Source organism: Brienomyrus brachyistius, chromosome 14, assembly GCF_023856365.1.
Source record: "Brienomyrus brachyistius isolate T26 chromosome 14, BBRACH_0.4, whole genome shotgun sequence".
In the NCBI taxonomy this organism is placed as follows: Eukaryota; Metazoa; Chordata; class Actinopteri; order Osteoglossiformes; family Mormyridae; genus Brienomyrus; species Brienomyrus brachyistius.
The window spans coordinates 13468298-13494718 of NC_064546.1; the positions used below are offsets into that span (position 1 = coordinate 13468298).

The 26421-nt window shown below is 43.6% G+C and overlaps 1 protein-coding gene across 5 annotated transcripts; it reads right to left on the minus strand.

Moving 5' to 3' along the window:
* Positions 1-3016: 3016 nt before the first annotated feature.
* Positions 3017-26413, minus strand: mideasb (mitotic deacetylase associated SANT domain protein b). Of its 5 annotated transcripts, none has more exons than XM_048973866.1 (13): positions 26245-26413; positions 18351-19977; positions 14803-15090; positions 13202-13553; positions 12952-13018; positions 10334-10470; positions 9880-9983; positions 8017-8092; positions 7494-7582; positions 7166-7309; positions 6927-7046; positions 5914-6089; positions 3017-4461 (listed from the first exon to the last, which is right to left on the minus strand). In XM_048973866.1, the coding sequence occupies exons 2-13, from the start codon at positions 19662-19664 to the stop codon at positions 4233-4235; spliced, it is 3096 nt and encodes a 1031-aa protein (XP_048829823.1). In that variant the 5' UTR covers positions 19665-19977; positions 26245-26413; the 3' UTR covers positions 3017-4232. The 5 variants fall into 5 exon arrangements, with proteins under 5 accessions (XP_048829823.1, XP_048829826.1, XP_048829821.1 ...); XM_048973869.1 differs by lacking the exon at positions 26245-26413 and adding an exon at positions 25794-26091 and having other exon boundaries at positions 7253-7309; XM_048973864.1 differs by lacking the exon at positions 26245-26413 and adding an exon at positions 25794-26078.
* Between the last annotated feature and the right edge of the window lie 8 nt (positions 26414-26421).

The window sequence follows — 26421 nt, forward strand, 5'->3', positions numbered from 1 at the left end:
TCCTTGCATCAGTCCTTCCTGTAGTCCTGTAAATGACCTAATTGCTGTGTCTGGCCCAATGGCTGATTGGATGTTTGGGTTCAACTGAAAGCTTAGCACATGGCAAAAATTTAACTTATCATTTTTATACCTTAGCTTCAAAGTTCTGCTACGGGATAAAGCTGCACTTCAAGAACTATTCCATCGCGTCAATGGATTCCTAACTGGCTAAAGCATGATGGTCGAAAGAGCCGTTTATAAGCAGCTGCTCGTGTCACGAGATCACAAGCATACGATAATGCAGTGGAGAATCACTGAGGTATCGGTGAACACAGTTAGCGCTGGTGCAACGACGCCCCCCTGTGTTTATAGTAAATATAAAAGCTTTCATTCTAGTCCAGAGCAAAAGTGAATTTACAACGAAACATTATGCTTAAAAGTGCATTTATATATAATATAAATTGATAAATTGGTTATATTATATATAAGTATAATCATTTTCAAAATAATTTCTATAAAATAAAAGTACATTTTAACGATCTTCGATGTCTGCTTACCCAGTCTGGAGCCTGTCCCTGAAAGCACAGGAAGGTGGCACCCAGGCACAGAATTGCAGTCCATACACTCATTGGGGCAAATTCACCCACCTACTCCCAGAGACTGCTCATCCTGTTCAGGGTCAGATGGGGGGGGGGGGGGGGGGTCCAGAGGCTATTGTGAAAACTATGGGTACAAGGCAGGGAAAAACACAGGGTAGGGCAGCAGTTCATCACAGGGGGCACATGCGCACAATTTGGTGATTCCAGTTAAACTCAGCATATTTTTGGAATGTGGAGGAAACCTGCAGGCGGTCCAGGAGATGCAAGGCGACAGCGCAAGCCACTGCGTCACTTATTCTGTAAGGATTGAAACGCGCAAAGCTTGCGATCTTGCTGAAATGCAACAAATGCAAGCCCACTCGCATCCGTCTAGCTATCTACAAAAGCACCCCACACACATATTTTCCAGCTGTTAGGATCTGTAACTGACATTCAGTGGCTTTGGCAAAAGGACAAGCTTAACATTAACCTTTCCATCCTGCATATCGTAGATAAAGTTCTGCATTATTCCGACGCATTAATACCTATTACACAATCAGTGCATCAAACTGGTAATAGTATGCGGATTCTTTTGTAATGTTTTTCAAAACAGTACAAGAAAGCAAAACCGTGACAGAAGCCAAGAAGGTGAAGGGAGGAAGAAACTGGACATTCATTTGTGGACGGGAGCAGAAACAGGTTTAACAAAAATCAGCAGAAGGAAAACAAACAGTAAGGAGGAAGAACAAACCCAACCCTCCGTGACTGGATCATGGAAGAGATGCTACTGCATGTGAAACAGGGTCCAGGTCTGGATGTGCCAGCCGAGAGGTGAGAGAACACAAATTCCAATGTCACACAATGATCTGGGATACGAAATGTGAATTGTTTCTCACAGTGTGGTTGAATTACAGTGCAATTCTGACTGATTCTTCTGTCCCATTTAAATATTTTTATAATAACACGTTTATTGCTTTTCTTTCAGCCAACCCCAACTTGCTCTCCACGATGCACATTTAGGTGAGAGCAAGCTTGACAGTGAAGGGCAGCTACAGCCCCCCATGTACCTGGGGTTTAAAATCAATGCTCACAGACATGTGACTATCATGCCAATGCTGGGCTTGTGCACAGAGACTTAACACACTGAGTCACACGGTGCCCCTAAATGTAGGCATGGCACATACTGACAACGGAAGCCTGTCAAAGTAGCTCATCAAAGGCAGACTGTAAACCATCTGAAAACATCCCTCCCGTGGAATCAAGGCAAAAATTAGCCCCGATAGCTCAGGATTTGGATTTTTCATTTTTTCTCAATATACTTTAGTGCAAATGAATTAGCAATAGTGGTTAAGAATCACTTCTGATTTTGCACTGCATGAATAGCCAATAGATGAATTTTTAAGGAAACGTTTAATAATTATTTTTAAAATGACATTATGTAACTAATGCATTCTGCATTTTGCACTCTACCCATCCAAGAATCCAAATCCTGCCATCGTTTTGTAGTCTCACGGTGTATTGTGATACATAATTTCAAAGCTATTGAAGATATTTAAATACTAAAATATTTGGTATCAAAAGCCTCACAATCACAATGCTCAGTTAAATTATCATTACGTTTATCAGATTTGTATACTGCGCATCATTTTAAAGAAAATGTCACCCAGTGTTTATGAAGTAGGTAATTCAACACATAAACAAACGTACAAGAAGTCATCTGTGGTCGAACTGCCCAATGCATGATGACCGAAAAATAAACATGGCAGACGACGTCTTCCGATTCATCAAGCTCAGGGTACAGCGGACAACTGTAACCCAAGGGAAAAGCATGCATTTCGAGAAAAGCGTGAAGAAAAAAACCAAGGACACCACTTAGTCTTTTTTTTTTTTGTAAATGATCTGTTTTCCTTTTTATTATTCAAAACACAAGTGAAATGAAATAAATAACTTACAACGTAGTAAAAGTACTTGAGATACCAATCTGAGCTTTTAGTGTGACGGCTTCATATGAAAATATTTCATATATGGATAAATATAATTCATACATACATACGAATTTATATAAATACTGGCTTCCGTCGTTCTCTTCATCTCACATGACTACAGCAAGGAATATTTGAATTTTAACAATTGCCGGCCAATTTATTTAAAATCCTATTTTACATTTAAAAAGTCAAAGAGCAGCACAACCTGTGACTCTGAACTATAAGAATAATTTTATATATATATATAGAGAGAGATAACATACAAAATGTAACCCCTGGGAAGGGTCTCACACAGTAAAGACAAAGGACATCACAACGAATACGATACATTTTACACACAAACACATATTTCTTTGTGCATAGCCAAGGAAAACTAGAAAAAAAAAACTGAGTAGATTCATCCTGTTCTCTGTAACTTTCCATCAAAGGAAAGACTGTATTCAAGGATGACTGTTGTCATGGCGACATCATCCAGTACCCCAGCTGGTGGAGTACAGGCAGACGGCTTGGAGTGGCTGTTTATTTCTCTCTTTTTTTTTTTCAAACTGGTCCAGTCTTTGGCCATTTTAACATCAGAGGATCCTTCACCGTTCCTGAAGTGTGATTATACCAAAGGGCCATAGTGAAAGCACAGTTCAAAATGTGTCCTTATCATGCATTACAGCAGAACAGAGTTGATCATACATCTGTAAGGGATGAGGTGAATAGACACAGTGTTTAAGAATTGCACAATTTTCACCAAGACATTGTATTGCACTTAATGGCAATTATTACCTTCAACGATAAAACGCAACACAGCTAACGGGAGTACAGCTCTTTATACCAGATGACAAGGTAGAACTAACAACTTAATATTTACCAAAAAAAACCAAATACAACATTATGATAACAACATAGCAAAAAACTGGAATAACAGCATCCACTTAAAGTTTCTGAATATAAAAAAAGTCTGTAAAATTGATTGTCTTGTAAAGGTAAAAAGCATTCCGGATATCTAAAGCATAAGATTCAAAAATAAAAGCACGGAAAAATAGTACGGAATAACGCAAAAAACCCAAATTTGTTGGACACAGGCTTGTGCAAGCTTTCGGCTGTATTAAAAATATACATATAAAAATTATATTTAAAAAAACGAGACCCAGCTGAGTATATGCATTCCAAAGCCCCATCTTTAATGGTCTGACATCAGTCAACTTCGCATTTCATCAACTTTATTTAAATATATTATTACCAACAATATATTAAAATGAGTAAAGATCAGTCTGACATACAATGTGTGCCAATCCTAAAAGGCTCAGGATACATATAAATTTTGCTCTGAATATCAGTGCTGGATCAGCCTGAAAGTGCTGAGGGGCTTGTATGGGTCAGTGCCTTATGCATCCTGCAAAAATATGTGTGTTACTTGCTCACGCATTACAGTAAATATGGTAAAAAATATGACATCGGAAAAGCCTAATAGAACAGTAGAATAAACATGGTGACCCAGTGTCTCTCTCCCTTAAACTCCACCCTCATTCCCAAACCCAACCCCTCTTCCTTACAAGCGCACAAAACACAGCAAGTCTGTCCCAAAAATCCAGCAATAAAATGACAGAATTAGATCTGTGACTTTGCCGGCGAGCCGCCACTAGGTGGCAGGGCAGCAAGCTGAGCGTCATCTTCCCCGCGTGTCGCTTTCAGGTGAGCCTCAGTGCCAGTCTTCGTCATCTGCGTCTTCTCCTTCCACAGAGGACCCGTCGCTGCTGCTGCTGCCGTCTGCACCCCGCTCCCTCGTGCCGTTCTGCCTGGCTGTCGCCGCGGCGGCCATGGCCGCCGCCTGCTGCTCTGCCTCTCTCTGCCGGAGAGCGGCCGCCTTCTTCTCCTGCTCCGCGTGGCTCTTCATGTGCGCGCTGCGACTCTTCACCTTGTAGAACACCCTGGGGGTCAGGGGCAAAAAAAAAAAGTTAACGTCACAGCACTTTAAAAGTAGCTAACGCAGAGGATTATGGCTGCAAACGATTTTAGCGGAGTTTAAAGATACCGTCGCGGAGAACTGACCCTGAAGCTACTCCAGCTACCCACCTCTTACACGCCAGACTGCTGCCTTCGCTTAAACAGCTTAGGTGCCCTTTTGCTGCTCTCTGGCATTTTAGCGTTTATCTGTGAGATGCTGATCAAACTCCACAGCAAAATGACACTCGCACCTCTCTAAGGAAAATCGCCAGGTCAAGTTCTTTCAACTTAAATATGCATAAATGTTCAGGTTACTAAGTGCTGCTCTCTTGGCAATGAGGAACAGCATACCGAACCATTCCAGCTACAGACAAGAGACATTCGCAACCATTCCATGAGTGTATTTTCCGCGATTGCTCATCCAGTGTAGGGCCGGGGTGACCCTGAAGGCAAACACAGGACCATACACAACTGGACAACATTTAACATTTACATTTCTTCTAGAACTCCAGTTCTCTAGGGTTGGGGAAGTGCATCGATTCAGTCACAAATCATGATCTTTAGATCACTACGAGGACACGTAGTACGTTAAACATCGATTTTTAAATACCAATTTAAATGTAGTTTACTGTAATTATGTTTGTAACACAGGTTACTGTAAACAAACGTGGGTCTGCCACAGTGCTAGCATGAATGAGAACGTGTTCAGAGACTCTTCCAGCACCAAATCGAAGTGTGAGCAGGCTCCGGACTCCCTATAAGGGAAATGGACTCCTAGGCGTGAGCAGGGCTGCCTGCAAGATTTTCCGAGGCAAAATATTGTGGTAACGCCGCCAACATTCACAGGCACCTTTGCCAACACCCTGCGTTGGATGACCACGAACCAGCAGCCGTGTGTGAAAAGCAACGACCCATAACACAACTTTAAACAACAGCGCAATAATGGTTCATTAATAAAAGTAGTACATCAGTAAGGCTTTACTAGGGCATAATGTCGCCTTGAGCTCTATGCTACCAGAGACGAGTCTTCACGTATGTGTGTATACATACAAAGAAAAACTGAGATAATGGAAATACAATAAGTACTGTCATTTGACATGTATTACGAGCTATCAGAGAACACACCCTTACCAAGGTCCCTGACCTAATTCAGGCTACCACAGACATGATATTTGGTGGGGGGGTTGCCCGAGTATCTGCCCCTTTTGCACAAAGAATTGAAAACAACCCCCCCCCCCCCCTTTTGCAGGCAAACTTGGCCAAGTGCATGTTTTCGATCACACAAATTTCTGGTCAAGCACCTGCCTCTCGAAAAAGTCTCACAAGTATAAACACAACGTGGGGCTCGGACACACGCCCAACGGCAAAGTCGAAATTAGTTGCGCATCCAGATACGTCCGCATTTGCGAAAACCCCCCGAATTCCCCCACACAAACCTGCCACATTTCTTGCAGGGAAATTCCCCCTCCGGCCCCTTGCCAGCACCTGCCGTGCTCTTCCCAGAGTCAGCGGTAGGTTTTTTGGGTACAGGACGAGGGGTCAGGGACCGGATCTGGGACGGTTCCACCTCCATCTTTTCCTGCAGGCTCTTGTAGACCAGCAGGGCACCATCCTGAGAAGAGAAAAAAAAGCAGGATCTTGTTTTCATTCTCTTCCGTTTTATTTGACCCTTTCATGCAGCACAGCTTTATTTAACCTCAGGTCTAATCCAGCGTTTCTTACTCTAAAGGAAGTTGGGCAGAGGGAGAGCCTTTATGAGGGTTGCCAAACCAGGGGGGATTCGGGGAATGAATCGACCAATTAAATTTAAAAAAAATCCCATAAAAACTATGAGAATCATTTATATTGACTTTTAATACCATCTCCTGACATGCATTAGAGAAATCTTGCACTTCACTGAAAATGTGATGACTAACAGCAAAACTCTTGGCTTGTTGTAAAGCAACGATTATTAGTCATACTGAGAAAGTTGCACTTTCTTTCAACAACTTTCCTCCTCATGAATGGAATCAGCCTTTTAACTTCTGTCTGCAAGTGGGGGCCAGTAAAGCGAAGCAGCTTCTCATTCAGTGATACATTCTCTTTCAGTTCATATCATGTGTGTCGCACAGCAGTGTTTCCCAACCCGGTCGTCGGGGACCCACAGACGTTGCACGTTTTTGCTTTACCAGGAGCCAAGAGGGAGCAAAAATGTTGAGAGTCAGTGGCTCCCAAGGACCGGGTTGGGGAATATTGATTTATTGCGTGGCCAGTTTTCTAATATATGACATATTTCCCTACCTTACTAAGCAACAAAAATCTTTTTAGGGTTACAACTGATGTGAAAGTCAGCAACCACGTTACTTATCGACCGCAAATTTCCGGGATGGATGCTGGTGCATTTTGACTGAACACAGAACAAGAGATTCCTCCTCTATCTATCCATCTTTCTTCCTCCCGCCAAACTTACATTCTCAGACACCTGTAGTAGCTGCGTCACCCTCGTGGGGCTGCAGGCCTGCTTCCTGTCACATGACTCCTCCCAGTTCTTCCCTTCCTCCTCCTTCATTGGTTCCAATTGCCGTGAGCTCTACGACAGGCCAAATAAGACACTTTAGTCCACTGCAGTTACTTACAAGTGGCCATCCTGCTTTGGTGACCCCCCCTCCTCACACACACACACACACACACACACACACACACACACACCCTGACATCCAGCTCCACCTCCGCAGCCCAAGCCTCAGGGGGCTCCAGGTCTCCGTAAACCAGGGTCCCACTGCGGCCGATTTTCACCTGTTTCTTATAGGTATAGTAAAACTCCACACACTGTGCCACAGTCTTGGTGCTGACCTGTAAGCCAAGGAAGCAAAACACACAAACAGATCTTCTTACTTTTAGATGAAAACAGTTAGAAGAATCAGAAGAATTACCTCTTTGACCTATTCAGGTCTTATTTTGCATGCAACCTAAAATAGTAAATATGTTTCTCATAAAATCTTGTATATTTCATGAACAAATAGCATAGAGCACATACTATCTTCTGCACCATGAAAAAATCCTTCTTGTATGTAGCAATCCCTTTGTTGAATAACCGCCTCTCTGCTGACGTCCACCTGTCACAGCCTGGGAGAGAGAGAGAGATGACAGACAATGAGATCACACGACTGTAAATGCTGACAATGAGGGTGACTGTTCAGCTTTTCTGCATTAATGTGCAGCGCAGACGGGCCACGCAACCCTGCCCCCCCCCCCCCCCCGAATAAAACACAGGCTCACAATGAAGCCTCTGTCCTCTGTGCGACTGCCTGAGACCACAGCATGGGATGATCTACAAGCCATCACACCTCCTCCCATACCCTAGCCTGCATCTCCGCTCAGGCGCCAGCTCCTATTGTTCATGCATGAATCAGGACCAAGACCGTAGCTGTCGCCACGCTGCCTTGGGGGGGTTAAAAACCCAGACTAATGGGCCAAGTGCACCAGCAGATGTACAAGCACCCGAGTGGCGTAGAAGAGGTGAGAGAGAGAGAGGAATGAGAGCTGGACGAGTCACCTACCGGAGTAGTGATAGTTAAAGAGTGGGTGGGTCTTGGTGACCATGGGCTTCTGTAGCAGGAGTAGAGTGAGGGTCTCCTGTCAAGCAAACCAAAAAGTGACTGAATAATTCAACACAGCAACAAAACCATTAATAAAAATGTTAATGAGAGAGCCGCAGCATGCCGGCCGAATTTCAACAGTGACGGAATGACGTCCAGTTTAATACACAGAAAAGTACGATGATAGACCTGGAAGATATCCCAAGTATTATTCTGTCTTCCATTTACCTCAGAGGTCAGAGTGCTTGCTTAGCTGGATTTAAGGTGCCCCAGTTTAAATGGCCTTTATCTTCTTCCACTTACATTTAGCCCAGACTACCTTAAATCTGACAGGCTGTCCAGCAAAGTAAGAAATCCTGCTTTGTGAAACAGGCCCCAGGTCCAGCCAGGTTCACTGTTAGCCACTGTTTGCAATACAGTTTCATAACAATGCATACGAAGACCATAGATAGCAGTAGGACAAGAATTGTGTGTATGACCAATTTAATGAAACACAAAGACATTAGTGCTAATAAACAGTATATAATTACAGCTTTAACTTCTGTTGATAAAGGGCGCAGCCATCTTGGATTCCGTGGCGAAGGCTGTAGAGATTCCTCCGACTTCCCGAGTAGTAATTCCGACTGGGGAGACTGAATTTACGATTTCTGAGTTCGCACGGAATGCAGCATGACGTTACCGGCTGCTGTGGCCCTTGACCAAAAGTCACGTTTACATTTACACCCGTACTCAGATTACGATTTAACAGAAAAGACTGAAAACCTGGAATATTGAGATTCCAGTTTACCGGAAAATTTCCACAAAAGTCGGGAAAGTTACTGAGCATGTGTCACTAATATTCCTGTTTTCATTCATTTAAAAATGATGCTCCATTTCACTTCCTGTTTGCTTGTCATCATTACCCACAATGCTATACTGTCACACAAAAAAACATGAATTTTATCAGGGGACTCAGGGGACTCAGGGGACCCCCCACTGCACTGAATTACTAGTCATTGTGACAAGTACAGACACACTAGTTATTAAAAGCAGATTTTAATACAGTCTCTCTCGTTTTTTTTTTCTCTCTGCAGATTATGCACCAACAGCATCTACAGGGAGGGATCCCATGTCAGGACTGAAATGCTGGCCACTGTCCACAGTAGTGGCCCAAACGGTACATGTTTCAACATGAGATACAGCACTTCAACAGTGTAGAGAGAGTGGGAGTGAAGTCACATGCGGTTGGTCTCCTTGACAACTTTTGGGTGGGAGGGAGTGGCTTATGTTCCCCGGTGGGGTGGGGGTGGTGAGCAGTTTCAGTGGGCAGGCATGATGCAAAGCGAATGCTTTCTCTACACTTCAGATTCACTTGACTGAAATCTGAGAGCCGGCACTGCTGGAATCGTCGGCTGCACAAAGCCTGAACGTTTATCTGCTGGCCTCCTTAAACAATGTAATCCTCTTAAAATGTTGTAGCGCTCCATTTACAATATATACTCATATTCGCAAGGCACCATGGCGTCAGATTAATAGAGCGTTTAATACCCTGCTTCACGTGATGCTTGGATAAACAGGGTCACAGATGCAAAGCCTGCCTGCGGAGCTCTGTGAGTTTATTTGCATTTACAGCACTGGGGATACTTATATCATAGGGCTGTTGTGCCTGCAGCTTCCTGGACAGGTTCTGGAACCCAGTGACCCTGAACAGGACAAGCGGTTACACAAAATGGATGGATGGATGGATGGATGGATGGAACGCAACATCTATATGACGTCCAGATGTGGCAGGGAAAGGTATTCAAGCGCAATTAGTATGAATTAGCACCCCAGCAGCTAACTCACCAGAATGTCCCCCTTGCACTCATACAGACAATGCAGGGCAAGCTCCTGGTTTGTCCCTCCCCCGGGCAAGACGCTGGAGCAGGCCAGGTGCATAAGGTCATCCACTAGAGTGCGGAACGGAGAAAGGCAGGAGAAATGTAAAACGGTTCACGGATCGGGGTTTCGGACATTAAAAGGCAAACGCTTAGTTTCGGGGGATCCCGATATAGTGAGGGCTGGTGGGCAGTGATGCCGTCACACATCCACGTGGAGAAGAGAAACAGTCTTGGCTGAAGTTCTAGGAGTGGGTGACGATACATCTTTAAGAAATATGACTTTGAGCCGATAACACATAGGTATGGTGTAACAATGCAGAAGTGTAACATTTGTCTGTGGCTTCGGAACACACATGTCCCAGTGCCAATGCTATACAAGGCAGCAAGATATAAAAGCATGTTGTGAGAAGCGTCATTACCTCGCTCATGGTGGGTGGACTCCTGCTCGTGCAGGGGCGCCCACACGAGTTCTGCCCGATGCTGGTCCTGATGGGCTGCTGCACGAACTCGCAATTCTGGCACTTCTGCCTGGTGCTGATTTCCAATGTTTATTCGTCTGAACCGGGGGAGAGATGAGTTTTAGATTCGTTTTAGGATTCTGTTTGTTTTGAGTACCCGGTGCTGCAAAGGCGAAACGGGTCGAAACACGTCACGCCTGAAAAAGGTTACGAATTACAAGCATATATGCTGAAATGGCATCAAATTCTGTGCAATTTGCCGTCCTGAAACTGAAAATTGAACTTCTTCCAAAAACAATTTATATATGACCAAAACAAAACCTTAAAATGCAGACAAAACATCACTGTTTACGATGGCAAAACATAAAATATAATACACAATAGGCTAAAACAAGGATAAACTTAACAGTTGGTTAGATGTCTAATTGATAGGGGAAAATACTTTACTCATACCAAGCATGAGAGTATCATAAATTCAGGGTTTGCCCCCCCCCCCGCCCCCCCCGCCCCCTCCCAAGCACTCCTGAGAAACCACTGAGACCAAAATCTTTTAGACAGAAAGCTAAATTTGGTACGGGTGCTATATTGCTAAAATGATCTGTACAGCTAATCAGATTAAAATAAACAATGTTCATCGATACATGCAGTCCTGTTATTAATAGTTATGACACCTTTTTAACACACAGGTAAATTTGTATTTACGTACGCTCTGCACTAAGATGGACGAAACTTTTTGTTCAATTAAGGTCATTTAAAATAACTTGAAAAGTTTTATACATTTTCATCCATTTCCCCAAAATATTACCAGAAATGAGACCTTGTACTTCGCAGCATCCACATTCCTATTAAATGATCACACTGGTTCAGCTCACTTTGCTACCCCGTGTTTAAACAGCAAATACTTTTCTTTAAATACCGCACAATTATTAAGAACCCCAAACGTACACTTTTTTAAAAACTGAAAATCTCATCACGAAGGATTACAGCAAATAAGCCGAAATCAAACAAAATGCAGGCGCATACTAACCTCACTAAGAAGCGAGTGGACAAGCCTTTACAGTGCTGCATTATGATCTGATAGATCTTCATATGTGAAAACTGTACATTTTCCAGTGCATTATTGAATTTAAAAATAAAATCAACTACACAACTTTGCAAATCTGTGGTAGATGAATTTTCATATCAAGTTTATCACTTGTCACTACAGTTACTTTTAAACTACACTGCAAATGTTAACATTTAACTGCATCAATAAAGTCATACTACTACCTTAACTGTATTAACTTCATTTACTGCACCTTGTATTTACAAGGTAACTGCATTAACTGCATTTACAATACCTCAATGCTCACATATACTTCCAGTGACGTCATTCATGGGCAATATCAATATCATTCAGCACCGTCAGTGCCACAACTCAACTATTTATTGTATTTCATGTCTCATACATGGTTTATTAAGTTTATAATGCCCTGTGTGATGTCTTTTGTTAATACTTCAGCTTCTACTAATACTTTAGCTTCTGTTAATACTGGTAATAGCAACGTTTAAATGCATGCCAAACACAGGAACACAGGTTTCCAACCATCCCACGCGTGATTAATCCAAAGTTATTTATTAAAAAATACTTCTGCTACTCAAATCGTATTTACTGACCAATTATTGGCCCACTGTATTGAATACGCCACGCTACCATGGCAAGATGTACTGTACACAAACAGAAAGTGACCTTCCCACCCTGGGTGCTACTAGAATGAGTCAGGTAACCGACACCAAGCGCACTGACTTGTGGGAAGGAGGCAGTCCACCACGCTGACCTCACTAACTGCAATGCCATCAAATTTTTTAAATACAAATTTGTAGTGGAAAACACGATTAAGAAATATTTATGATTCATGTGCGCCTTAACAGCAAGTGTCTTCAACAGATTTTTCCGGAAGAGGGTACAAAAATTTTAGTTTATCAAGTCATTTGGAATGCCGGTTATGTTCAGGGGATTCAGCATTAAATGACTTATTCACCACAGAACCTTAATCATGAGAGAAAACCAGCTTTTTGTTTCCGGAACAATGCAGATGGCAGCGAATTAACCAAGTTGCCGTTCCACATTCTACAATGCTCTGATGTGAAGTGACTCTCACTGCAGGCTGCAAGCAAAAAACAAGCAAAGAAACCAGAAGAAAGCCCAGAGAGGCAGTGATGCAGCCAGGAAAACAGTGTAGTTTTACCCCAGCAGAAGAACGAACCAAATTACGCCACAAACTGCTTCACCCAACTGGCGATCTGAATGAGAGAATTCACAAGAGGAGGAACTATGGTCTGAGGCTAGCTTATCTAATAAAGTTCTGGAATTCAAATCGTATGGTGAATATAGAGAATACATGAACAGAATAGAACCCTTTATTTATTAGTAACGGATTTTATACAAATTAATGAATAAACTATAAACTGACCACATGGTCATCATTTTCAGTTTGGAGCCACATGGATAATTGCATAATGCAAGAACTATGATGATGTACGACACAAAAAAAAGATCATGGGAAAAAACATTGCACTGGGGAGGGAACAGTACTCACGGCTCAATGCTGACTGGGGTGGCCTCGTTCATTGCACACAGCAGTGGGGGTGTGATGTCACAACTGCCTGGAAAAAAGAAATGGATGCGTTTTTCCCCTGTTTTGCACGCTAAATTCATTCTGGGAAAAGTGATATGTTAACATGAATGAATGAATGTCGAATGTCACAGTCATCTGATACAAGAGAGAAAACACAAAATGGTATTCCGTGAAGTTCCACAGTATTCTGAGAGAGATCACAGACACTCACTGGAGCGGAGCAGGCTGCGCGAGGCGGATTTTGGGGTCGCCGGGAGGGGAGGGGCCAGGCCAGAAGTGTTGGCGACGCCGGAGGACATAAACGTGGAGAAGTAGAGGCCGGAGCCTTCCCGCACGGGACTGAGGATGGGGGGTGGGGTGTAGGGGGGCAGGGTGATGGGGTTGTCTGCCAGGCGCACAGGTGACCGTAGGTGGCTCTGGTAGGGCGTGATGTTGGAGTACACAGGCGGAGCGATGAAGGTGCCGGTCTTGGGAGAGGGGATGAAGAGGGGCTCGGGTCGGGGACGGCGTCTCGACTTGGATGCCTTTCCATCATCATCTTTCCCTTCTTCCCCTTCACCATTCTGCACAAAAATGAAATGCGAAGCAGTTATGAAATAGTACTCGTGCAATGTAGCGCACATCACGAACACAAGCATGCTGCGGGAACGAAATTTGAGTGCATGACTGCAATGTTGCTCAATCTGGTCCTCAGGGACCCACAGTCGACATTTCAGCTTCGACCGGGAGCTGGGATGGAGCAAAAACGCGGAGCGACTGCCGGTCCCCGCGGACCGGGTTGAGAGACACTGCGGTAGTGCACTTTGGTTCACTACTCAGCTTTATATTGCGTCATGACGTTCTATGACGCCAGTGCAGTGCGCCTTCATGTGTTTTTGGCTGTGCTGTGGGGTAGATGCGCACAGCAAACATTCTTCATTTACCAATAAAATTACTGATGAATATCATGTAAAACAATTCCCAAATGTTTTGCCTCGAAAGTGGTGCAATCATCATGCAACATTGTGGCAGAACACAAGCATGCAGCCATATGGAAGTGCTTGGACTTTGTTACTCAAACAGCCATGAAGCATCCGTATTAAGGCATTGTTTGCATTCTGTAAAATGGACGCATCATTTGCATTTGAAGCTGATGCATTGGTAGCATCCTGTTAATATGCCTTTGTTGAGGCATTGTAAAGAGCACAGATGAACATTTAAAATTAAATCTACATAAAGCAAACAGTGGGCACTTTGGAAATGAAACAATTTTTCTGTTAATGTAATTTGATTTCAGATGCCGCTTTTGAATTGAGAGTTTATTTTACAAAGACCAAAATACATATATGTGTGTGTGTGTGTGTGTGTGTGTGTGTGTGTGTGTGTGTGTGTGTGTGTGTGTAAATAAATTATGCAGCGATAATCAAAATGTGCAGCAAAATGTGATCGTTGATGTGCTATAAAAAGAAACAAAGGAAATTATTTCATGTCTCTCTTGCTTGGTAGTAGCTTAAAATATTTCCTGAATGCACATTTTCCAAACAAAAAAGCACATTGGACTCCAAAAGATGCATGACAAATTTTGAGAAAATCAGCTACAAAATCAAGCGTTATTTAGCTGCAACGATAACAAAAAAAGAATCTCTGAAAAATCCCACAGAGACCGATATCCGTAATTGAATCACACATCTAGAGCCCCCGGTTGGGAGGAAGGGAAGTGTGTTTAATGAAAGGTACTTGTTTGTATTACAGAAATGTGGCAAGCAGAAGAGTAGAAGCCCATGCTAAGAGCGCTAACTGTGATGTGAGCTAACAGCAGCGAGGGCGGCGCACCTGGCCAGTGCTTTCGGACAGCGAGCTCCGGAGGGAGCGGCGACGCGTGACAATCACAGATGGCTTGCGCTCGCATTGGACCGGTTCGTGTGGCGGGCGCTGGGTCCAGCCGCTTAGCGCTTTTGCTTGCTCCTGATCGGCTCGACGTACTGGCACAGATACGGGCAGCACCAAGGGCGGCATGCTCTCATCACGTGAACGCTTGGCGTTTGCCCACTCGTCCTCTGCAATCCTTCTGTCAGGGCCTTGTGGGGCCGCGCTGGAGTCCCAGACCTTCTCTTGCTCCTGCTGACAGAGGAAAAGCATGGACCCTTTTTCTCCAAATAAGCTCACCTACAAGTGAACTGTAGGACGTCACAACAGCCCATAAAAAAAAAAAAAAAAACAATCTGACAAGCAGTTATTAAATAGTAAGTACTACTGTACAAGAAAGCCTTCAACAGACAGGCAAATTAGGAAGGGCCCAAAAACTATAGACCACATAAAGATACATTTTCGCATCAGATAAAACTTTACCAACATATAGTGGATTATTGGAAAGAAAGAAGTCAAATTTACTGATGAGATCAAGTTTGAGATTAATGGCAGTAAGAGAAGAGTTTATGCAAGGAGGTGAACAGAAGAGAGGTGGACGTCACAGTTTATCAAAACACAGTGGTAGAAATATGTCTGTGGGTATCTTGATACTCTGGAGTTGGACACCAGCACTGCATAGACTGCACCTAGAGAAAGGAAAGGTACTACGCTGTACTTCCGAGCCATGCTATACCTGCAGGTATGGATCTTTGTGGAGGATTCATAGATTTATCCTGCAGACATACTGCAAAGTTTTTGAAGAACTCAAGGCCAATTCATACTTAAATTTTCTGCGTGCGCTTTCGGTTGGGGACGTCAGGGGTTGGCAGTGGAGCACTGCAGTCGGTTGTGCATGTAGCGCAGATTTTTACATCTAGTGGAGATCTTTCGCTTCCTTGTGCTTCGGACACGCATGTGCGAGATAATCGATTTAGGTATTTCCAGTGGGCAGCAGCATGAACATTCACAGGTCAGCGGTCAACGGCGAAAGAGTAGAGGACAAATAGTTGCTGTTGTTGTTGCTGTTATGGTGAGCAGCTATATGAGGAGGGTAGGAGGTATCTGCATATCAGATTTTTCATACTGTCTAGACATTACACTGAGTTATATGGCATTTTAAAAAGGAGGCCTTGTTGCAACATTTTGAAATCTTGGCCTTGGGGGGGGGGAGGGGGGGTTAGTTTGGGTCCCAGCTAATTTTGTTGTAAGGATTTCAAAATATGGTAATATGCCTTATTACTGCAATACTGCCCAAGCCTTGACAAATAACTGTTTATAAACATTTACCCGTTTCTCTACACTGCTTATATTTGTGTTTGTTGCAGTGCATCTGCCCTCTACTGGTCTGGTGGAGTATCACTGCTGCATGCATATACAGCCTGCGACCATCCACATCCGCGACCAAACGTAGTATGAGCGCAAGCAGCCACGCGTACGACTGTCCCCCAGCCCAGAATCGCGGAAATCGCAGAATGTGGAAAAGGGAAGTATGAACTGGGCTTCAGAAGAGCGAGGAGTGCTGAGAGTCACGGTCTTTACGCCGCAGTCTCCTGACCTCAACCCCAGGGAACACTTGTGGGAGCATTCAGCAACATCACGAGATGCTCTTTGGAACATTCTCAGATCGTGCTGGGGTGACACGGATCGTCAGGTTTTAGGCAAACTTCATCGCCAGCTCAAATGCACTCTAGCATTAAAGCAAAAGCGGCTACATTAAAAGCTAAGAAATTCTGGAAGTCATGTAAACGCCGGCAGCCTCTGACAGACCTGACGTGTATAAGCTCCACGCCTGGCTTTCACACAGTTACATTTCCTGATCCTATTTTTGCAGTCCTACTTTGTACTGTACACACCACTGTTTATCAATCCAGTCCCCAAGGACCCCCCCAAACAGCACACATTTTTGTTCCCTCCCAGCTCTCACACACTTGTACCAGGTATCCAGTGTTCTTGATTAGCTGAGAGTTAACAGTAAACAAAGGAATAGACTGTCTGTGGGTCTCTGAGGACTGGGATGAGGAACAATGGAATACACCACATTCCTATTTATCTGTAAAAATGACATCCTTTCATAAGTACTCTACAGTTGTTTATTATTTATGCTTGATATGTACCTACTAGTGTACCACTTGTATTTAATAACTTAATTTTATTATCTGCAGACAAAGAAATTTTCATTCCATGGGGATGAATAAAGTTCTTACACAGAATATTACATGTGAAAGATCCGGCTTTCTCAAATACGCACAAACACTGCTCCTACTTCCTGAAAAATATATAAAAAGTTTTTTAAGGAAAAGGGTCACCATCCAGACATACCTACGAAAAAGCTATAACTGGTGTTGCAAGCAAAGAGAATGTAATTATGAAAAGTATGACAGGAAACCACTTCAGACGAATGTAGAACAAGCTGCTTTTATGGAACGAGTTAACGCCACATATCAAAATATTCTTTGAAATATGATGTAAGTGGTCAATGTCATGCGATCTTCTGGTGTCTCCTACAACTTAACCTAATAACGAGTTTGAGACAAGAAGTGGTCTGTGTACATGAGTCCGAAGCATTTAAACATCGTTGGGATTTCCCCTCTATATAAACTGAATGAATATAACAGTTTGCTTTACATCTGCATACATGCTGTACCAGGGGCAGCCCTTTATGGCAGAGGGAGTTTCAGGTTCGGTGAGGACTGACAATGCCGTTCCACGGGCATGCAAAGAAAACAGCACCTGTGTTGCACTGAGCTGCACCAACAACATTATTTGATTGGAGGAAGTGCATGTTTGGTGAATGTCTCTAGTATTCCGTTCCCCAATTCTGTCAAGATTTAAATGCAAGAGGAAATAAAGCCAGCATATTGCAGAAAATGTGCTTAGTGCAGCCTTCGCTGCCCTAATTGCTGGGTTAGTTTTGCTTGGGTAAGTACCAGAACTTCGGCATTGTTTCGAAATAATGCCGTTCTCGCACGGGTATGACACAGGCTTGGGCACCGATCGATTTCTTAGCTAGGTGAAGAAAGTACCTTAAAAACCAGCCTAGGTGGTCTATTTAGCGATGACAGTCTTTTAAGGCTGATATGGTTCGGTGCGTATATGTGCATTAATGTTTATCCCACTGCAAGCTAAATATCAATGCCTTTATCTGTACATCCTCACTTCCTCTCTCTCAGAGTAACAAAGCAGAATTCTTTCAGCAACACCTCCATCCCCTCGCCACAAGCACACACTGCAAAAAGGAAGAGCGCCAAGTTTCGGATTGCATTACTGGGGTTTTCTGCGCTCGGCGCCTTTCCAGGCTGCATAATGACTGAAGCAACAGGTTCTGAGATGGATAACTGGGCTTTAACGGTACTTTACACTATTTAAAGCTATACAGTGCTTTGCATGAACCATTCTCACTCCAGGTATTCCTCAAAATAAATCCCTTTTATGCTTCACTTTTCCATAAATATTACATAAGTCAGAAAGGTTACCGTCATGCTACGTGAAGGCAAGGACTCCATCTCTGATGCCTTCTGAGCCAGAGTCTCCAAGTTGACCTCCTGGGAAACTCTTCTCTTTCTGTGCGTGCTCTTAATCACTCCCACCGCTGCAGCCTGCCTTTCCTCTTCCTTGGGCACTTTCACTCCATCAGCATTACCACTGAGGGGTCTTTGGGTCCCGTGAGCTGGCCGATCGCCGGGCATCGCGACGGCTGCGGGGGCGCCCTCCTTGGACAGGCGACGGGACCTCCGCGGGACCGGCTGGGCCTCCTCGGAGAGCTGCTGAAGCTCGCATGAGAACTTCTGGACATCAGAATCCAGACACTCTGCAGCAAGTTGGGAGGCCGGTTCGTGTGCCACGGTATGGGAGCCTAGAGCTTGTGGGGGCTGCTGCGGGGGGTGTAGGTTTGCGTGTGCGCTGGGCAGAGACGTGCCGGGAAAATAACTCAGAAACTGCTGGTCTTCTTGCATTTCTTGCTGCTTTTGCTGCTGCTGTAGCTGCTGATTCTGCAGCAGCTCCTGTTGCTGAAATTGATTTTGAAACTTTGGCTGCCCGCTGTAGTTCAGGTTGGGCAACATTCTATTGTCCTGGAACACCTGGTAAAAGCCGTGGGAAAGGTGCTGCTTGGGCTGACCAAACGCCACCTGGAACGGCTGCAGCACGGAGCTGGTCGTGGCGCGAGAGATGGCGAGGGACTGGCTTGGCAGGACTGTCATGTGGCCCTGCTGTACGGACTGCACGGGGACATGCTGGATAGCAACCACTGCTTGCTGCTGCTGTTCCCATTCCACACCCAGGGGTTTGGCAGAATCCGTGTAGGTATTGAGGGAGTTGGGCAGTTGCTTCTCCGGTGCTCTCCTCTGCTGCTGCAGTAAAGGCTCTTCAAGTATTGACTTGGAGTAAACAGGCTGCATGCGCGATTCATTCATGTTGATGCCTCCTAAATACGAGGCAATGTTTTGACTCCAGGAGCTGACAGGAACCCCCTGAGTCCAACCCGGCTGCCTAGATGAGTCCGGCTGTGTCCATTTTACTGGAACAGTCTGCTGGTAATGTCCTCGTCTTTGCTCACCCTTATCGGGGCTAAAGATGACCGAGTTGTACACATGTGACCCCTCAGAATGGGAAGTCTGACCCGGAACGTCACTGTGCACCGATTCCATGGAAGGATTTTCCAAGTCATAGAAAGAGGCTTCGGCAGCTTGGTGTTGGGACTCCTTCTTGGGCAGACCCTGGTCATTGAAGAACGTGATGCGCTTCCCTGTCCTTTTGGGGTTAGCCTTCGGCTGAGGTGGCAAGCTCATGGCTAAATCATCTACTAACAATAGGCAATCCCAAGTTTGTCGGGAGGTTGAGGCGGAAGAGGACAGGGTGCTTCAAAACCCAGTCAAAAAATGAACACCGACAAGTCCATGTGTTTGCATATGTGTGTGTCCGTGTTTGTTTAGCAGCAGTGACAAAATGCAGCAACCGCCGAGCGCAGCACTGCACGGCAGCAGCAAACACAATGGAGGGGGCCAGCAGATGCGGGATCGCACCCCCCCGCTCTTCCTAGGTGGAAGAGCCGGATTGAGATGTCTGACGGTCCCCTTGTGCCTTTCATTCATGAGTAACACCCTGAAAGGGAGAGACCAGGCGTGAAAGGGTTAGTGAGAAGCTTGGACACAGTCCCATTGTGAAACCCCAGTGTGTAAAGTGCTTCTTTTACTTTTAATGAATGACTTATCACTGAGACTTAGGGGCGTGCAACATAAAGAGAGAACATTTACACATGTAGCACGCAGCAGCCAGCTGACATTAGAGATTAGGAAAAAATGTGTCTCATTTCAAATAAAATTGACACTTTAATGCCACCTTTACTCAAACCAGTTGAATATCTGCACAATTCCATCACATACAGCTAAAACTGATCTAACTTTTTGTGAACCTGGATTTGCTAAACTTTACAATGAGCAGAAGGTCTAAAAAAGGCTCAGACCTGTAAGCAACCAAATGCAGAGGACTAATCACCAATAATATGGTGATATTCTCCTACCTGACAATTTGGGTCTAATGCATTTGTGGGTGGCAAAATTATATCACTGATATTTAAAGGTTTGTGGTTTATGGAAAAGCCTTGAAAATTTAACAGGGGAAAAAAAAAAAAAGTTTTCAAATAAATTGAAAAGCTGACTACACTGAGAACCAGAAAACCACGAGCTGGACAATCCATGATGTACACGGCCGATAAGCACAAGGAAAATGATTCAGGGAAAAACCGGCAGAAATACTGAGCGATCGATTTTGATTGGAATAATTTTGAACAATTTTGATCAGAAGCAATAATGGTTTCGGCTTTAACAGGTCTAAAGGCAACATGTAAAAATTCTACAAAAACTTACATTATCATACCGCTGACGGCACAATTCTTGACTGTTTGGGCAAACGGTGGAGTAATCGAAATAAGGCCAGACTTAATAGGATGACAGTACCATTTTTTCTGTATTTTCAAATAGATGCTCTGTTGCAAGTCCTGCTTCAATTTACACCTCGTAACAGTTTAATACACGCCAAGATAGAGGTTGGAACATCTCCATGGCAACCACGCATCACTTTAGACGGCATTTATCTCTGCACCCTACCATTCCCTCTCCATGAGCACAGGCATCGCTGCAATGGTCCAAAGCTAAAAAGGAGCCAATTATCAGTAATCAATATTTATATATGAAATGTCTCAGTAGCTTAATAATTTAATCAATGGTACCCTGGCAACACGTGATCATTTCCATTTCACGTCTGTTGTATAATGCAAGTAGACTAAACCGTAACAACCGCCACCTACACCAGGATTACTGAGACAATATGATTGAAATATCACAATGAATGCATGCGTAGCATTTCTTTTCAGAGAAGCCCAAATTAAAATACAGTTGCAAGCTAACACCTGCTATGCTGCACTGCATATGCAGTTATGGATGGATGGATTTAAACCTATAGCCACTTTTAATAAAGCAGAAACCAACCTTGGTATAAATCTGTGGCAAAACTCACACGGATTTCCATCCATCCATTTTCCAAACCGCTTATCCTTCTGGATCGCGGGGGGTCCGGAGCCTATCCCGGAAGCAATGGGCACGAGGCAGGGAACAACCCAGGATGGGGGGCCAGCCCATCACAGGGCAGACACACCATTCACTCACACATGCACACCTATGGGCAATTTAGTAACTCCAATTAGCCAATTAGTCTTTGGACCGTGGGGGGAAACCGGAAACCCCACAACGACATGGGGAGAACATGCAAACTCCACACACATGTGACCCAGGAGGAGACTCGCACCCGGGTCCCTGAGGTGTGAGGCAACAGTGCTAACCACTGCACCACCATGCCGCCCCCACCATGCTGTCCCCACATACATTTCCATAACATCAAAAATGAACATATATACAATAAAGTAAATCTCATATATCTGCAAAGTAATGACACACTGATAGCAGTGTGTGTGTGTGTGTGTGTGTGTGTTAGTCTGGCATTTCCTAAAACCAAAACCACTAACATATAAAACTGCAATGAAATTCACACTTTCTTGTCTCTCATGCAAGTTTACGCCAACTGACAGTTCTACACACAAGCGACACAAACCCTAAATGTTTAAAATGTTACCGGATGATTCTATTCTACTGAATAAAACAGTCATACTTTATCTTTGTTGATATATTGTTCGTCATAGTAATTACACTGAAGGAATTTTGAGAGGGTTTAACGCAATACTACTTACAGTAGCTATTAACAGTGACGAGATTGAACACTAAGACATCAAATCAGGCTGAAAGGCTTTAAATGCAGAAAAAATCCCCACTCAGCAGCACGATCGTTGTGCTAAATTCCGTTGTGAGAAGCTGAATGTGCTGTTTCGTTACGGAAAACCGACTGTAAACTAGAATACAAGTGCTCATTTTGAACAGCTAGCCCTGTCACCACGTAACAGCAAAACATATTAACAAATGATTCAATGTTAACCAATCACAGGATACAAAAAGTTGCAAAAGCTATAGTTTTAACCATGCAACTGCCAAACGCATTTAGCGGTAGCTTTAAACGTCAAGAATGATTAGTTGATCCTGAACAGATCCTTATTAACCAGGATACAACGCATACTGGTGACATCATCGTTGGGAAGTAAATCGCGTTTGACATAATACCGTGCCTCCCGAAGAGAAAAACACGCTGCACACGACATTACATCCACTCCTATCCCCCCCGCCCCACCAAAACACAGCATTGCCAGTCTGCTCAGCGCTATTTACGAGAACTCCTTTGTTGCAGAAAAGGGATTATCCGATCACTAATACGGCATTATAAACAGTACAGCAACAAGGAACCCATTCTGGCGACGATCAATCTGCAAAATAACCCAAAGAAAACGTGTAGAGAGCGCGTGGACTCCTCATCTATGGAACTACGTCACATACTTAAATAGATCCAACTTGCTGGTTTAGCACAAAAATCTTCAACTGTAGCATGTGGTTGTGTAAACAAGTACGACGAACATTAGGAAACCGTGTATCCAACACTGACTATCCAGATGGAGCTATCAAACTTTGCATTATTCGTCTTCTACTTGTACCGGGCATATCAACATCAGCACATTTTTACAGCTACGACGGTCAAACTGACTTACCTTCAATGCAATGATCCTCCTTAAGTCCCTAATGCATTCTCCAAACGACCGTAAGACCCACGCAGCACATAAGGGCAATGACTGCATGCACCTCAAAGGTTGAGTCATGCTGATCTGACCTCACAGTATTATTTTCCCCTCAAGTGAATAGAAATACATACTGCGCAGAAATAACTGGAAACAGGCAATTGAAGCCGAGCAGCAATTAAAAAATCCACATTAAGTTGTTCCCTTAATGCATATCACTACTCTTTAAGTTGCAATAAACGTATACAGCGAATTACACTCTGCTTACACGTAATCTGCTGCCCTTTTCCACGATAACTGCTCACACAGGGACCCTATTTTTTGTTTCAACTGAGGTCTTGTGATCCGGCCCAGTCCGTCCGTCACGCCCACTTCCGTGCCCATATAAGGCGCTTCCCGTCCATGTGCAGTTACTCTGAATTACGATGCGTCCCTGTTACCTTCCAGCAAGAAAATTCCACCAGCTACAGCCGTTCAAAAACTTACGGTCCCTTGCTTGTTTGTTTGTTCCTGTGATTCGTCCCGGGAATTTTAATTCTATATGATAAAATCCCACCAATTGCATAGTATCAGAAACGGCTTTTTAAAGCATTATTAATGCAATACCAAAGGCTTATTTCAATCAAGCTGCAATTCTTGAAAAGAACCTAAGTGAAAAAAACACAATGTTGATCTGCAGCCTGAATGGTATTTGAGAATGGTATTGGACGAGGTGCTAGTTTGATGATGATGACGACATATTAATAGTAATAATACAGATAAGATTGTGACAATTCTGACAACATTTTTATACTAAAGGATTAAAGAATCTAGCTAGCAACAGCTAGCAAATTATACCGTAATCAACCTGCATGAAGTATGTGTAAATAGTAAACATGAAATGCAACAACACAGACTAAACAAATATGATCAAATGACCGAATACAAATCAGAACCACAGGTTACTCGACAGCTGCTTCACAAGAAGCTCGTCTCACAGGCGACGTCACACTGTAATACTCCAACATTACTCCTACACATAGCTCCAACATTACTCCTACACATAAGCTAACCAAGGCTCCCAGGAAGTTCACAGAACTTTATAACAAACATGCTGAAGGTTGGACACAAGAACCGCAATAGGCTCAAATGACGAAGAGTGACTTAAAAGAATCCGTGAAGATTGATCAAAATATTTTAATATCAAATATTAACAGGTGTTTCATAAGTTTGACAGGATGATCCCCCCCCATACTCCGTTGCCATTATGAAGCAGAAACATGCGAAGATACAGTTAAACCGATAAAGACAATGAGACAAAACGGGAGTATCACTATCGTCAGAAGTTCTCTTTTTCAAAAAATCATATCACATGTGAAGTTATTTGCCCTCAGGTGAGAAGAGCCTATTATTCTCTATGGAAATGTTGACTGTAATGGAGAAACTGGTATTCAGTGTTTTAATGCTGAGACAGGATGGGTCTCAAATGAACTTCCCGTTACGGATGGTAGTTTAATGATGTCATACATGTAATGTATCTACAAACAACACACGTGGAGCATGTGCGCCCCCCCCCCCCCCCCCCCCCGGTCAGCCATCTCCGGGCATGTTACAGAACTGCTGCACTGAGTAAATGCAGGCATGATTGTGCTGGGATAAAAAGAAACAAGTGGTAGATTTTATTCCATAGTGAATTCACGTTAATCTAGCCGCAAATTCAGTGTCAGCTTAGAAATGGCCAAGCGTTATATAACAACGAAATGCATCAATTAAAACATAAATAACAGTCTTGCATATTTTTTAGTGGAATTAAGTTTCCCCGTAGGCTTCTCACTGTAATGCATGTACATGCATGCATATAATTTCCAGAACTTCCAATGAAATCACTGCATACACTACATATACTTCATAAACTTAACACGTTTCGACGAAAAATTCGTATTGCGATTTTGAAAATGATTCAAAAACAGTTTGTAATATATTTTGCAGGCTATTAAAGGGCATCAAAAACGGCACATCGTGTGCAAACACGCCTGCGATGTCCTGATATTCCTCATAGTCCCAGGATATTCACAATGGGCTCTATGGTCTGCGAATTATCACAGATTAAAACAACAATACCTACCGACCAAACTCCCGAACAAACTCCCGAAGGCTAGCAAATAGATAAAGAGGAGACGCCATTGCAAAATGTCTTTATAAAAGTGTTCGGGAAACCTGTTGATACGTCGAATGTTCCCTGCACATGAGATCGTGCTCGGAGAGAAGCCACATATCACTGTTTCCGTGGTTTATTCTGCAGAAATGCAACTATGAATCCTGAATAATGACGCGTTTGCATTACATCGCCATGCAGCTATACTGCCTATATTCTGTCGGCAATCTTTTCGACCTCCGATCTCCTCTATATAAGGGCGATCTGCATCAGAAGGTGCACTAACCACACAAAAACACGTTTTAAAAAAACAAAAATACCCACTAGTGGCAGAATCGTCCGACATCATACAGGCCATTAGGGGAGTGGGTGGTTCGCACATACGACAACAGATTGATTTCTGAGATCTGCTGGCCGATGACATCCTACCCCCACCACCACCACGTTTTGCAAATACAACCAGCTGTTCGTGTCAGTAAGGTAGCTAAGCTAGCGATGGATGCCATGCTTCAATAACACCTAAGAGAAATCACTGAAAAAAATGGCCAAAAACACTTTCGAAGAAATGACGGAGGAACAGGCAAATGACTGTACAACTGCGATATACTATACCTGCGCAGGCAGCAGAAGCTTCTCTCCAGTACATATTTTCTGTTTCTGCGCGGAGAAGTTTTTTCCTCTTTTCGAGGCGTCACTTCCTATTTTGTATCTGAAACTATAAGTGAGGATCTGCAAGACTTTGCCCGTTGTGTTTCAATGTAGAAACTGTAACCGAAGTAACGCCACTTAGAAATCTTCCGTATGAGAATCGCAGAAATGCCACAGTGCCAGCCGTGATGTCCAGTAAAACAGACAACTTGTCATATATACAATATCTGATTTTTTTGTTTTTTTTCGAAACACGATTCACTGGAATTTCTTTCCTGTTTTTTTTTTTACTGATCAAACCACACGTCTGCAGTCGTCATGAATCCGTGAAGCGCTTCTTGAAATCTTACCGCGTTCATCTAAACCTATGCGTGAGCAGCAGTTTTATGGGATGCATCTGTCAAATTCCTCTTACCATATATTGGTAATGAGATGAATGTTTCAGAACAAGGTCACACGTGAAGTGCACGTTCGGCGTGCAGGCATCCATGTCCATTTTTATTTTCGACAATGCTTAATGCCAAGGAGAATAAAGTGCGATAACAGTGAAATCCGCTGAAGATATCTTTTAATGAGCTGTTACACTAACAAA

Excerpts from the sequence above, each read along its gene's own strand:
- mideasb (XM_048973866.1), bottom strand. The coding sequence starts at position 19,664 with ATGAGCTTGCCACCTCAGCCGAAGGCTAACCCCAAAAGGACAGGGAAG. Across the intron at positions 13,554-14,802 it reads TGTCCGAAAGCACTGGCCAG|AATGGTGAAGGGGAAGAAGG; the intron begins GTGCGCCGCCCT and ends ATTTTTGTGCAG. Across the intron at positions 7,583-8,016 it reads CTTTAACTATCACTACTCCG|GCTGTGACAGGTGGACGTCA; the intron begins GTAGGTGACTCG and ends TCTCTCTCCCAG.